The sequence below is a fragment of the Anarhichas minor genome, unplaced genomic scaffold (assembly GCF_050575085.1).
Source record: "Anarhichas minor isolate MPS153535 unplaced genomic scaffold, ASM5057508v1 ptg000077l, whole genome shotgun sequence".
NCBI lineage: Eukaryota > Metazoa > Chordata > Actinopteri > Perciformes > Anarhichadidae > Anarhichas > Anarhichas minor.
Genome location: NW_027466523.1, coordinates 249,107 through 265,000, shown reverse-complemented (window position 1 = coordinate 265,000; position 15,894 = coordinate 249,107). Strand labels below are relative to the sequence as shown.

General features: G+C 29.4%; 1 protein-coding gene across 4 annotated transcripts in view; it reads left to right on the top strand.

The window, feature by feature from the left end:
• Positions 1–15,894, top strand: part of LOC142937889 (CASK interacting protein 2) — a 113,553-nt gene that overhangs the window by 79,799 nt on the left and 17,860 nt on the right. For all 4 annotated transcript variants that reach the window (XM_076080997.1, XM_076080996.1, XM_076080995.1 and 1 more), the window contains exons 6-10: positions 2,723–2,818; positions 5,461–5,591; positions 6,605–6,713; positions 6,922–7,030; positions 7,868–7,962. In XM_076080997.1, coding sequence (XP_075937112.1) covers positions 2,723–2,818; positions 5,461–5,591; positions 6,605–6,713; positions 6,922–7,030; positions 7,868–7,962 — 540 coding nt within the window. The remainder of the gene's footprint in view (positions 1–2,722; positions 2,819–5,460; positions 5,592–6,604; positions 6,714–6,921; positions 7,031–7,867; positions 7,963–15,894) is intronic.

Genomic DNA, 15,894 nt, shown 5'->3' with positions numbered 1-15,894 from the left:
CTTGACCTTTTTTTATTCTACTTCATTCATTTGATAACTTAAGTTAGTTTGATATAAGATAATATTCACATTATTTAGTCACAAAACCTACATTTTTCCTCTGTGGTATTAGTACTTTAACTTAAAGTTACTGTGAAGAGAATTGTGGTCGCGACTGTGGCTAAGTGGAGAGCAGGGCCGTCCTTCAATCAGAGGATCAGCGGTTCGATCCCCGGCTCCGCTAGTTGCATGTCGATGTGTCCTTGAGCAAGACACTTAACCCCAAACTGCTCCCGTAGCCGTGCCTACGGTGTGATAGGATCTGATTGTAAGTCGCTTTGGATAAAAGCGTCTGCTGAATGACTGTAATGTAATGTAAGAGCTTTTATTTAGAGTTGTTTCTGTCGCCCCCTGTGGACTAAAGTGGTAGTGTCTCTGAGCACCAGAGTCTCTTTAGAAACCCTCTCATTTTACTGCAGAACAATTACTTTTACTGCTAATACTTTCAGTACATTTTGTTGGTAATATTTATTGTCACTTCATTGTGACTTTAGATGCAGAATGTTAAATGTTCTCTTCTAACGAAGTGTTTCTTTATTAAAGTCTCTACGATGAACTTTCATGTAGTTGTTTTTGTCGCCCCCTGTGGACTAAAGTGGTAGTGTCTCTGAGCACCAGAGTCTCTTTAGAAAACCTCTCATGTTACTGCAGCAGGGTCTGACAGTCTGACCCTCTCAGTCCTGGTTCTGGTTCTCCCGTGCCTCCCTTCCCTCCAGCGGGTCCAGCAATACGTCCTGGGTCTCCGGCAGAGAGGAGGAGCTCTGCTCCTGGAGGAGGAGGAGGAGGAGGAGGAGGAGGAGGAGGCGCTGTTTGCGGTTGTGTTTCAGATCAGTATATCGGTCGAGGGACGGAGCTTCATGTGATTGGATTTGTGGTGATGATGATGAGGTGGATTTAGGACGATGATGGGGGGTGGGGGGGTTTCGATTTGGGGAGATCGGATATTTAGGCGGGGGTGTGATTAGTGACCCTCTTTGTGTCTCAGCAGAACAGATGTGAGAAGAGGTTTTGACTGATGAAATGATTCCTGAGGTCAGATTCCCCCCCCCACACACACACACAAACACACAGTTTAACTGGCGGTTACACAAACATCAGATTAAGTCTTTATTCAAACATCAGGACCATAAACACAACAAAACATCTTGCAAACAGATTATTTGTATTTGTTTGTTTGTTTAAACTTAAATCAGATATTAACCTAATAAATACTGCACTCAAATACAATTCTGAGGTACTTGTACTTCAGCTCAGCAGTTCTGTTTCTTTGTACTTTTCACATGTTTAAACAGTTTGTAGTTTTCTGACACGAGGAGTCTCTAAATCAAAACAACAACGGATGTAGTTTGGTGAAGCAGCGTGGTATCATGGGAGTTGTAGTCTTCATCGTTCGGCAGGTTTTCAGGAGGAGTTCAAAACCAATCAGATTTAAAACGTGTTTCATACAGAATGTGTCTTAAAACTGATAATAAGTCAGTTTATGTTCACGTTTGATATTCTACTAGTAGTACTTTTAGTTTAGTAAACATTATGAGTACTTTTGACACCAGACTTCCAGTAGAATGCTGTTAGTAGTTTTAGTAGTTTTTTTTTTTTTTTAAATGGTAACATGTTAATATTTATGTAACTTTGGAAGTACGACATCCGTCTGCTTTGATTGTTAAACATACATTTACATTACATTGCATTACATTACAGTCATTACATTACAGACGCTTCTATCCAAAGAGACTTACAATAAGTGTGTTCAAGAGAACTACTAGTCACCAGAAGTGCATCTCCTTTAAACAAGCATCTAAGAGCATAAACCAGAGCCGACGTACAGAAACAAACTAGTATGAACAATAAGTGGTGAGTGAAGGCTCAGGGTCGTACTTCTTGAAGAGGTGAGTCTTCAGCCTGATGAAAGATGGGCAGCGACTCTGCCCTTTTTTATGCCTAGAGAGTACTTTTACTTTTGATACTTTGAGTACATTTCGCCAATAGTACTTTTACTCGAGTAAGATTTTGAATACAGGACTTTTGTAAGTTATATTTTTGAGGTTTATTATTGTGATATCGCTGCTTTTACAATAAACAAACAGAAGCTGTATTTGTATTTTCATGGTTCCAGTTGATTGTTGTCTAATTTATGGAAATATATAATATGTATATTATATATTTTATGTTCATGTAACTTTTCATGGTGGAACAGAAATGTTTTGTCCCAGCATGCATCAGTCTGCTTTGATAGTTTGAGACTCTGGATCAGAAGATCATATTCTGTTGTCTTTTAGAGTATAAATTTAAACTCCGGTCCAGTTAAAGCAGCGGTCCGCCTTAAGTCCGTCCTATGAGAGTCTCTGGATTCCTGTCGTCCTCGTAATCCTGCAGAGCTGTGACAACAACACGATAACACGTCGCCTGATTGGCCGAGAGCCGGTGAAACTTTACATCACGTTACATCATGGACAGAACACAAAACCCTCAGAGGGCCGAGACGCCGCCAAGATCTGCAGGTGTTGCCTTTCCCCCCCTGCCTCCAGTCTTTATGCTAAGCTAAGCTAACCACGCCTTGACTCCAGCGTTATACTGAACGCACATGTATCATCTACAGAAAGAGATGTAATTTTTCTCTTTTTAGATCTTTTATGTTGCTTTTCATTCATAAAATATGACTGTTTGTTTGTTTGTTTGTTGTCAGTCTGAGATGTTGCTGCAGCATCAGTCCAACCCCTGTCTGGTCAACAAGGCCAAGAAGACTCCTCTGGACCTGGCCTGTGAGTTCGGGAGAGACCAGGTGAGCAGGTCTTTATGTTGTGGTTTCTTTGTGGGGACTCACCTGCCTTGTGGGGACTCACCTGCTTTGTGGGGACTCACCTGCCTTGTGGGGACTCACCTGCCTTGTGGGGACTCACCTGCTTTGTGGGGACTCACCTGCCTTGTGGGGACTCACCTGCTTTGTGGGGACTCACCTGCTTAGTGGGGACTCACCTGCTTTGTGGGGACTCACCTGCTTAGTGGGGACTCACCTGCTTTGTGGGGACTCACCTGCTTTGTGGGGACTCACCTGCTTTGTGGGGACTCACCAGGCCCCCACATAGTAAATCATGAAGTCTTGGTATTCAGAGGTGGTTTAAATCAGGGTTGGTGTTGAGGGTTAGTCTTCAGGGAATGAGTGGAAGTCAAAACAAAGTCCTGCTAAGTGAAACAAGTCACAGCTGGACAAACACACACACACACAGGTTTGATTGCATTACCACAGTTACTTTTCTTTCCCTGTCAGTAAACATCACTGTTATCTTTGTGTTGTCTTTGTCCTTTTCTGTCTCCATGTTGATCTAAATCTAAACTCTGGATTCTGTGGCAGCAGCTACACAAACACATCTTTCTTACACACACACACACACACACAGAATAATTATTAACATACTCTACAACAATCCACATACGTGTTTTTATTTCTTGCTGGAAAGTGCAAAGTAGAGAGGAATTATTTAGTTGAATCACCTTAAATTTAACCTTAAAGCAGATTATTATCCTTTACTTTCTGTCTCATTAAATTAATACAAATGTTTCTGTTTTGCTTTCTTCAAACTTTTTTTAATCTACAAATCAAAGTGTGCATAGAAATTGATGGAATGAAAGATACAAATACATATAATTATAATTGTCCTGATGGATTAAAATATTCATTTGGTCTATAAAATAGTCATGAGTAAAAGTATAAAGTAATAGAATTGGAAATACTCAAGTAAAGTACAAATACCTTAACTTGTGCAGTACTTGATGTAAATGTTTTGACTCGTTTGTTAAATGAGACATGGAAGTGAAGTTTGATCCTCAAACAGCTGATTCAAACTCCACCCAGATATCTTTGTGTGTGCATGTGTGTGTGTGCATGTGTGTGTGGGTGTGTGTGTGTGCGTGCGTGCGTGTGCGTGCGCACGCGTGCGTGCGTGTGTGTGTGTGCGTGCGTGCATGCGTGTGTGTGTGTGTGTGTGCGTGCGTGCATGCGTGTGTGTGTGCGTGTGTGCGTGCGTGCGTGCGTGCGTGCGTGTGTGTTCAGGCCTCAGCTGTTGTGTTTCCATTCAGCTCTCCTCTCTTTAACTCTTGATTCAAACACACAAAACTTTATTCTACATTTCATATCAACAATCACACACGTGTGTTTACACAGTTGAAAGCTCTTGATTGGTCGGATCAGAGTCTTTAGTTTAGTAGATACTAAGACCGTGTTTCTACTTCCTGTTTGAGCTTCATCCTTTACCAAGTGGTGATAAAGGACTCAACAGTATGTTCATGTTATAACAAGTTAATAATGACTCAAACATTTCAGTCAGTAGAACTCACAACTTTACTGAAACTTTATTAGTTTGTCAAAATCTTAAAACAATATTTCACTCAGAAACAAAATAAAAAGTTATTTTGCTTTTAGTGGAATTTATTTAGTCGACTAGTTGTTGTTTGGCAGTTTACTTACAGGGGGGAAACCATTATCAACTCAGCCATTCATGTCCTCCATCAACCAACAGAAGAAATGACCTCTATTCCTGCTTCGTACTTGTTAAAGTCCAGACATCAGGAAACTAAACTCTGTCTGGTTCACACTAGGGCTGCACGGTTATGGCCAAAATCATAATCGCGATTATTTTGATCAATATTGAGATCACGATTATTCATTAATTTTAGGGACAACATCTTTTTATTGCACTTTCACGTTTAAATGAACAAGAACACTGCTCTTTGGGAGGTGGATGAGACGCTGTCGCGCTGTGCAGGGTCGCTGTTATGGGTTTCTGGGTTGACGTTGGACATGGACGGAGATTCAGTGAGGTAACGTTAGCTTTGGCCTTCATGCATTCGTCGTACTGTGGTTTGTGGTGATTTTTCAGGTGGTTGAACAAGTTAGTTGTATTGCTATGCGGCGCAGACACAACTCTAACGCACTCTGTCATATGATTTGTTCTTGGTTAACATCACTTGTCCTAAATCGGATGATGATCCTTTGAGGGGCTAGCAGCTATCTCCTCGCCTTCTGCTCCTGACATTTGATTTAGCTTTCACACGACACCCGTGACCGTCTGCTCTGTTTGTTGTCTGTCTCTCTACTCTTCTACTAATAGCGGAGTCTGCAGGGTGCGCGCATGACACCTCCCATCTCGTTCGCCCCCTGGTGGTTGACTGACTGTTATTTCAGGAAACGCTTGATTTGATATGTAGCAGATGTAGCACATCTGGTCTCTACTAACATGAGGTGTAGCGCTCTGAACAGACGGCTACCGTTTGTTTCCTGATTCAACAACATCAGTGATGAAGGAGGAGCATCTCAACGATTGGCTCTAAAGACACAGTGTCACGCCATTGAGGCAAATGCATTGACTTTGTATCGACTTTAGTGTCTTCATCATCCCCCCCCCCCCCCCCCCCCCCCCCCCCCAGGTGGCCCAGCTGTTGCTCAGCAGCAACATGGTGGTGGCGTTGCTGGAGGGAGAGAGGAAGGAGCAGACGGACTCGGCCTTCACCACACCGCTGCACCTCGCCGCCCGCAACGGACACAAAGACATCATACGGTAACAAAACTTTATTTATACAAGACCAGTTAACAACAGAGACGGACAACAGTCCCCTTCTTCTTCATTCTCTGAAATACACCACAGCATCTCTGTGCGTGTGCGAGCGTGCGTGCGTGTGAGCGTGTGTGAGCGCGTGTGTGAGCGTGTGTGTGCGCGTGTGTGAGCGTGTGAGCGCGTGTGTGAGCGTGTGAGCGCGTGTGTGAGCGTGTGTGAGCGCGTGTGAGCGCGTGTGTGAGCGTGTGAGCGCGTGTGAGCGCGTGTGAGAGCGTGTGAGCGCGTGTGTGAGCGCGTGTGTGAGCGTGTGTGAGCGCGTGTGTGAGCGTGTGTGAGCGTGTGAGCGCGTGTGTGAGCGTGTGAGCGCGTGTGTGAGCGCGTGAGCGCGTGTGTGAGCGCGTGTGAGCGCGTGTGAGCGCGTGTGTGAGCGCGTGTGAGCGCGTGTGTGAGCGTGTGTGAGCGCGTGTGAGCGCGTGTGAGCGTGTGTGAGCGCGTGTGAGCGCGTGTGAGCGCGTGTGTGAGCGCGCGTGAGCGCGTGTGTGAGCGTGTGTGAGCGCGTGTGTGAGCGTGTGAGCGTGTGTGAGCGTGTGAGAGTGTGTTCTGCTGTACAATAATTTAAACTGCTTCACTGAATCACGTCCCAAGATTTTATTGCCAGAAATTCAATAAATGTATATATTTAATATGATATATGATAATATAATTATATAATAAATGAGCATGTCAGTGGCAGAACGTTCAGTTTTCTCATTTATTTCAAAGACGACTTCAGGACTCAGGTTCAGGTCTCATGTTCAGGACCCAGGTTCAGGACTCAGGCTCAGGACTCAGGTTCAGGTCTCATGTTCAGGACCCAGGTTCAGGACCCAGGTTCAGGACTCAGGTTCAGGTCTCAGGTTCAGGTCTCATGTTCAGGACCCAGGTTCAGGACTCAGGTTCAAGACTCAGGTCTCAGGTTCAGGACTCAGGTTCAGGATCCAGGTTCAGGACTCAACTGTGTCTCTGTTCTGTTCCAGTCTGCTTCTGGCTGCCGGCATCGACATCAACAAGACCACCAAGTCTGGGACGGCCCTCCATGAGGCGTCTCTGTACGGGAAGACGGAGGTGGTCCGCCTGCTGCTGGACGTGAGTTCACCTGAAAGCATTCTGATGATGTCACCGGTTACCTGTTGGACAGGAAGCCGTCTACGACGTCTACACATCGGATCCTGGTTTTATGAAATCCAGTGTTTAGATTCAGCTGAACCCAAACCCCAGAGGAAGAACCTCAGGTTGAAGGTGTGATTTGTTGGTTCTAAATAAAGAGTCTTTGTCCTCCATGTTGTCTCTGAAGGCCGGAGTAGACGTGAACATCAGGAACACCTACAACCAGACGGCTCTGGACATCGTCAACCAGTTCACCACGTCACACGCCAGCAGGGACATCAAGCAGCTGCTCAGAGGTCCACAAAAACTTCTTCTTCTTCTTCTTCTTCTTCTCCTTCTTCTCCTACTCTTTCCTCTTCTTCTTGTTCTTCTTTTTCTTTCTTCTTCTCTGTCTCTCTCTGTCTCTCTCTCTCTGTCTGTCTGTCTCTGTTCACCAGACTTCATTCAAAAAGCAGCTGTTTTTAAACTTTGAGTTACATAACTTTCAACTCTTATCAGTTTGTGTGTGTGTGTTTGTGTGTGTGAGTTTGTGTGTGTGTGTGAGTTTGTGTGTCTGTGAGTTTGTGTGTGTGTGTGTGTGTGTGTTTGTGTGTGTGTGTGTTTGTGTGTGTGTGTGTGTGTGTGTGTGTGTGTGTGTGTGTGTGTGTGTGTGTGTGTGTGTGTGAATCCTTCATCTTTTGAAGTTCCTGTGGGAAACACTGAGGGAATAATGAGCCGTTGATTCTTCTTCTTTTTCTTCTTCAACACTCGAGTTAACGAGTTTCTATTTTCATAACAATTTGCATCTTATTTTGAAAACCAGCTCTGCCTTCCTGTATTTTTAGTTTGTCCCCTTTTATCATATTACGTATTTCAGATTGTTTTTATTTTTGATTAATCTGTTTATTGTTTCTTTGATTATTTATTTAATTGAATCGAGATAAAACCATCTGAAGCGTCAGGAACGTCTTAAAATGTCTTCAAATCACAAATCATTTCAATAAAAGGATGTTATGGAAAGAAAAAACTCATAATAATAGCAATAAGTAGACGGTTTGGACTCATGCATTTCCAAAGTTCTGGTTCTGGTTCTGGTCCTGGTCTGGTCCTGGTCTGGTCTGGTTCTGGTCTAACTGTGGTTGTTTCCTGCACAGATGCGACGGGGGTTCTGCAGGTCCGAGCTCTGAAGGACTTCTGGAACCTTCACGACCCGACGGCCCTGAACATCCGGGCCGGTGACATCATCACGGTGAGACGTTCACTGACTCAGCACTTTATCGGACATTCAGACGTCATTAAAGAATAAAATACATTAAACATCATTCAAATCAAGATTAAAGTTAAAGATATTTAAATACAGCAGAAACTAATTAATAAAAAAACGGAAGTAAAGATTCATTCAAGTGATTTCAGTCTAAAATCTGTAAGATTTTCAAAATAATTCGCTGATTTTTCAATTACTTCACTAAAGAAACATTTAAATGTTTTGTTTCTTGTGGTCATTTAATTTCATATACAAATAAACATTTATAAACAGTAGAGTTAAGAGGATTATTATCCGTTGATCAGTTTTCAAAATAAAATAGAACCATCGTCACTATAAAGCTGAACCATGTGACCTGTTTATGAATGATTTATATTCAACGGTAAAACTTTCTACATGTTTTAATGAATTAAGAGTTAAAATATTCAGTCTGAGACAAACTTTTACTGTTTCTGTTACTGAAGGACAACACTTTCAAAATAAGAGCACAGTCACTGAGCTGCTTTCTGTCGGCTGTTTGAACCTTTAATGTGGGAACACTGTTTTAATGTTTCCAGACTATATACGTATATATGAATATAAATATATATGATATATATATATATATATATATATATATATATATATATATACTAATACTCAAATACTGTACGGAGGTCACAGTAGTGACTCCTCACTTCTGAGTCCAGGGAACTACATAAATATTACATTAAATATTCTATATAATAATAATTATTTATCTTTATATTTCATTATTTATCTTTATATTTCATTATTTATCTTTATATTTCATTATTTATCTTTATGTTTCATTATTTATCTTTATATTTCATTATTTATCTTTATATTTCATTATTTATCTTTATGTTTCATTATTTATCTTTATGTTTCATTATTTATCTTTATGTTTCATTATTTATCTTTATGTTTCATTATTTATCTTTATGTTTCATTATTTATCTTTATGTTTCATTATTTATCTTTATGTTTCATTATTTATCTTTATGTTTCATTATTTATCTTTATATTTCATTATTTATCTTTATGTTTCATTATTTATCTTTATGTTTCATTATTTATCTTTATATTTCATTATTTATCTTTATATTTCATTATTTATCTTTATGTTTCATTATTTATCTTTGTTTCATTATTTATCTTTATATTTCATTATTTATCTTTATGTTTCATTATTTATCTTTATGTTTCATTATTTATCTTTATATTTCATTATTTATCTTTGTTTCATTATTTATCTTTATGTTTCATTATTTATCTTTATATTTCATTATTTATCTTTATATTTCATTATTTATCTTTATGTTTCATTATTTATCTTTATGTTTCATTATTTATCTTTATGTTTCATTATTTATCTTTATATTTCATTATTTATCTTTATGTTTCATTATTTATCTTTATGTTTCATTATTTATCTTTATATTTCATTATTTATCTTTATGTTTCATTATTTATCTTTATATTTCATTATTTATCTTTATGTTTCATTATTTATCTTTATGTTTCATTATTTATCTTTATGTTTCATTATTTATCTTTATATTTCATTGTTTATCTTTATGTTTCATTATTTATCTTTATATTTCATTATTTATCTTTATGTTTCATTATTTATCTTTATGTTTCATTATTTATCTTTATGTTTCATTATTTATCTTTATGTTTCATTATTTATCTTTATGTTTCATTATTTATCTTTATATTTCATTATTTATCTTTATATTTCATTATTTATCTTAATGTTTCATTATTTATCTTTATATTTCATTATTTATCTTTATATTTCATTATTTATCTTTATGTTTCATTATTTATCTTTATATTTCATTATTTATCTTTATGTTTCATTATTTATCTTTATATTTCATTATTTATCTTTATATTTCATTATTTATCTTAATGTTTCATTATTTATCTTTATATTTCATTATTTATCTTTATATTTCATTATTTATCTTTATGTTTCATTATTTATCTTTATGTTTCATTATTTATCTTTATATTTCATTATTTATCTTTATATTTCATTATTTATCTTTATGTTTCATTATTTATCTTTATGTTTCATTATTTATCTTTATATTTCATTAATTATCTTTATGTTTCATTATTTATCTTTATGTTTCATTATTTATCTTAATGTTTCATTGTTTATCTTTATATTTCATTATTTATCTTTATGTTTCATTATTTATCTTTATATTTCATTAATTATCTTTATGTTTCATTATTTATCTTTATATTTCATTATTTATCTTAATGTTTCATTATTTATCTTTATATTTCATTATTTATCTTTATATTTCATTATTTATCTTTATGTTTCATTATTTATCTTTATGTTTCATTATTTATCTTTATGTTTCATTATTTATCTTTATGTTTCATTATTTATCTTTATGTTTCATTATTTATCTTTATATTTCATTAATTATCTTTATGTTTCATTATTTATCTTTATGTTTCATTATTTATCTTTGTTTCATTATTTATCTTTATATTTCATTATTTATCTTTATGTTTCATTATTTATCTTTATGTTTCATTATTTATCTTTATATTTCATTATTTATCTTTGTTTCATTATTTATCTTTATGTTTCATTATTTATCTTTATATTTCATTATTTATCTTTATATTTCATTATTTATCTTTATGTTTCATTATTTATCTTTATGTTTCATTATTTATCTTTATGTTTCATTATTTATCTTTATATTTCATTATTTATCTTTATGTTTCATTATTTATCTTTATGTTTCATTATTTATCTTTATATTTCATTATTTATCTTTATGTTTCATTATTTATCTTTATATTTCATTATTTATCTTTATGTTTCATTATTTATCTTTATGTTTCATTATTTATCTTTATGTTTCATTATTTATCTTTATATTTCATTGTTTATCTTTATGTTTCATTATTTATCTTTATATTTCATTATTTATCTTTATGTTTCATTATTTATCTTTATGTTTCATTATTTATCTTTATGTTTCATTATTTATCTTTATGTTTCATTATTTATCTTTATGTTTCATTATTTATCTTTATATTTCATTATTTATCTTTATATTTCATTATTTATCTTAATGTTTCATTATTTATCTTTATATTTCATTATTTATCTTTATATTTCATTATTTATCTTTATGTTTCATTATTTATCTTTATATTTCATTATTTATCTTTATGTTTCATTATTTATCTTTATATTTCATTATTTATCTTTATATTTCATTATTTATCTTAATGTTTCATTATTTATCTTTATATTTCATTATTTATCTTTATATTTCATTATTTATCTTTATGTTTCATTATTTATCTTTATGTTTCATTATTTATCTTTATATTTCATTATTTATCTTTATATTTCATTATTTATCTTTATGTTTCATTATTTATCTTTATGTTTCATTATTTATCTTTATATTTCATTAATTATCTTTATGTTTCATTATTTATCTTTATGTTTCATTATTTATCTTAATGTTTCATTGTTTATCTTTATATTTCATTATTTATCTTTATGTTTCATTATTTATCTTTATATTTCATTAATTATCTTTATGTTTCATTATTTATCTTTATATTTCATTATTTATCTTAATGTTTCATTATTTATCTTTATATTTCATTATTTATCTTTATATTTCATTATTTATCTTTATGTTTCATTATTTATCTTTATGTTTCATTATTTATCTTTATGTTTCATTATTTATCTTTATGTTTCATTATTTATCTTTATATTTCATTAATTATCTTTATGTTTCATTATTTATCTTTATGTTTCATTATTTATCTTAATGTTTCATTATTTATCTTTATATTTCATTATTTATCTTTATATTTCATTAATTATCTTTATGTTTCATTATTTATCTTTATGTTTCATTATTTATCTTTATATTTCATTAATTATCTTTATGTTTCATTATTTATCTTTATGTTTCATTATTTATCTTAATGTTTCATTGTTTATCTTTATGTTTCATTATTTATCTTAATGTTTCATTATTTATCTTTATATTTCATTATTTATCTTTATATTTCATTATTTATCTTTATGTTTCATTATTTATCTTTATGTTTCATTATTTATCTTTATATTTCATTAATTATCTTTATGTTTCATTATTTATCTTTATGTTTCATTATTTATCTTTATATTTCATTATTTATCTTTATGTTTCATTATTTATCTTTATATTTCATTATTTATCTTTATATTTCATTATTTATCTTAATGTTTCATTATTTATCTTTATATTTCATTATTTATCTTTATATTTCATTATTTATCTTTATGTTTCATTATTTATCTTTATGTTTCATTATTTATCTTTATGTTTCATTATTTATCTTTATGTTTCATTATTTATCTTTATATTTCATTATTTATCTTTATGTTTCATTATTTATCTTTGTTTCATTATTTATCTTTATATTTCATTATTTATCTTTATGTTTCATTATTTATCTTTATGTTTCATTATTTATCTTTATATTTCATTATTTATCTTTATGTTTCATTATTTATCTTTATGTTTCATTATTTATCTTTATGTTTCATTATTTATCTTTATGTTTCATTATTTATCTTTATGTTTCATTATTTATCTTTATATTTCATTATTTATCTTTATGTTTCATTATTTATCTTTATATTTCATTATTTATCTTTATGTTTCATTATTTATCTTTATGTTTCATTATTTATCTTTATATTTCATTATTTATCTTTATGTTTCATTATTTATCTTTATATTTCATTATTTATCTTTATGTTTCATTATTTATCTTTATGTTTCATTATTTATCTTTATGTTTCATTATTTATCTTTATGTTTCATTATTTATCTTTATATTTCATTATTTATCTTTATGTTTCATTATTTATCTTTGTTTCATTATTTATCTTTATATTTCATTATTTATCTTTATATTTCATTATTTATCTTTATGTTTCATTATTTATCTTTATGTTTCATTATTTATCTTTATGTTTCATTATTTATCTTTATATTTCATTATTTATCTTAATGTTTCATTATTTATCTTTATATTTCATTATTTATCTTTATATTTCATTATTTATCTTAATGTTTCATTATTTATCTTTATATTTCATTATTTATCTTTATATTTCATTATTTATCTTTATGTTTCATTATTTATCTTTATATTTCATTATTTATCTTTATGTTTCATTATTTATCTTTATATTTCATTATTTATCTTTATATTTCATTATTTATCTTTATATTTCATTATTTATCTTTATGTTTCATTATTTATCTTTATGTTTCATTATTTATCTTTATGTTTCATTATTTATCTTTATATTTCATTATTTATCTTTATGTTTCATTATTTATCTTTATATTTCATTATTTATCTTTATATTTCATTATTTATCTTTATATTTCATTATTTATCTTTATGTTTCATTATTTATCTTTGTTTCATTATTTATCTTTATATTTCATTATTTATCTTTATGTTTCATTATTTATCTTTATGTTTCATTATTTATCTTTATGTTTCATTATTTATCTTTGTTTCATTATTTATCTTTATATTTCATTATTTATCTTTATGTTTCATTATTTATCTTTATGTTTCATTATTTATCTTTATGTTTCATTATTTATCTTTGTTTCATTATTTATCTTTATATTTCATTATTTATCTTTATGTTTCATTATTTATCTTTATGTTTCATTATTTATCTTTATATTTCATTATTTATCTTTATGTTTCATTATTTATCTTTATGTTTCATTATTTATCTTTATGTTTCATTATTTATCTTTGTTTCATTATTTATCTTTATATTTCATTATTTATCTTTATGTTTCATTATTTATCTTTATGTTTCATTATTTATCTTTATATTTCATTATTTATCTTAATGTTTCATTATTTATCTTTATATTTCATTATTTATCTTTATATTTCATTATTTATCTTTATGTTTCATTATTTATCTTTATGTTTCATTATTTATCTTTATGTTTCATTATCTTTATATTTCATTATTTATCTTTATGTTTCATTATTTATCTTTATGTTTCATTATTTATCTTTATATTTCATTATTTATCTTAATGTTTCATTATTTATCTTTATATTTCATTATTTATCTTTATGTTTCATTATTTATCTTTATGTTTCATTATTTATCTTTATGTTTCATTATTTATCTTAATGTTTCATTATTTATCTTTATGTTTCATTATTTATCTTAATGTTTCATTATTTATCTTTATATTTCATTATTTATCTTTATGTTTCATTATTTATCTTTATATTTCATTATTTATCTTAATGTTTCATTATTTATCTTTATATTTCATTATTTATCTTTATGTTTCATTATTTATCTTAATATTTCATTATTTATCTTAATGTTTCATTATTTATCTTTATATTTCATTATTTATCTTTATGTTTCATTATTTATCTTTATATTTCATTATTTATCTTAATGTTTCATTATTTATCTTTATGTTTCATTATTTATCTTAATGTTTCATTATTTATCTTTATATTTCATTATTTATCTTTATGTTTCATTATTTATCTTAATGTTTCATTATTTATCTTTATGTTTCATTATTTATCTTAATGTTTCATTATTTATCTTTATATTTCATTATTTATCTTAATGTTTCATTATTTATCTTTATATTTCATTATTTATCTTTATATTTCATTATTTATCTTTATGTTTCATTATTTATCTTTATGTTTCATTATTTATCTTTATGTTTCATTATCTTTATATTTCATTATTTATCTTTATGTTTCATTATTTATCTTTATGTTTCATTATTTATCTTTATATTTCATTATTTATCTTAATGTTTCATTATTTATCTTTATATTTCATTATTTATCTTTATGTTTCATTATTTATCTTTATGTTTCATTATTTATCTTTATGTTTCATTATTTATCTTTATGTTTCATTATTTATCTTTATGTTTCATTATTTATCTTAATGTTTCATTATTTATCTTTATATTTCATTATTTATCTTTATGTTTCATTATTTATCTTTATGTTTCATTATTTATCTTTATGTTTCATTATTTATCTTTATGTTTCATTATTTATCTTTATGTTTCATTATCTTTATATTTCATTATTTATCTTTATGTTTCATTATTTATCTTTATGTTTCATTATTTATCTTTGTTTCATTATTTATCTTTATATTTCATTATTTATCTTTATATTTCATTATTTATCTTTATGTTTCATTATTTATCTTTATGTTTCATTATTTATCTTTATGTTTCATTATCTTTATATTTCATTATTTATCTTTATGTTTCATTATTTATCTTTATGTTTCATTATTTATCTTTATATTTCATTATTTATCTTAATGTTTCATTATTTATCTTTATATTTCATTATTTATCTTTATATTTCATTATTTATCTTTATGTTTCATTATTTATCTTTATGTTTCATTATTTATCTTTATGTTTCATTATTTATCTTTATGTTTCATTATTTATCTTTATATTTCATTATTTATCTTTATGTTTCATTATTTATCTTTGTTTCATTATTTATCTTTATATTTCATTATTTATCTTTATGTTTCATTATTTATCTTTATGTTTCATTATTTATCTTTATGTTTCATTATTTATCTTTATGTTTCATTATTTATCTTTATGTTTCATTATTTATCTTTATGTTTCATTATTTATCTTTATGTTTCATTATTTATCTTTATATTTCATTATTTATCTTTATATTTCATTATTTATCTTTATGTTTCATTATTTATCTTTATGTTTCATTATTTATCTTTATGTTTCATTATTTATCTTTATGTTTCATTATTTATCTTTATGTTTCATTATT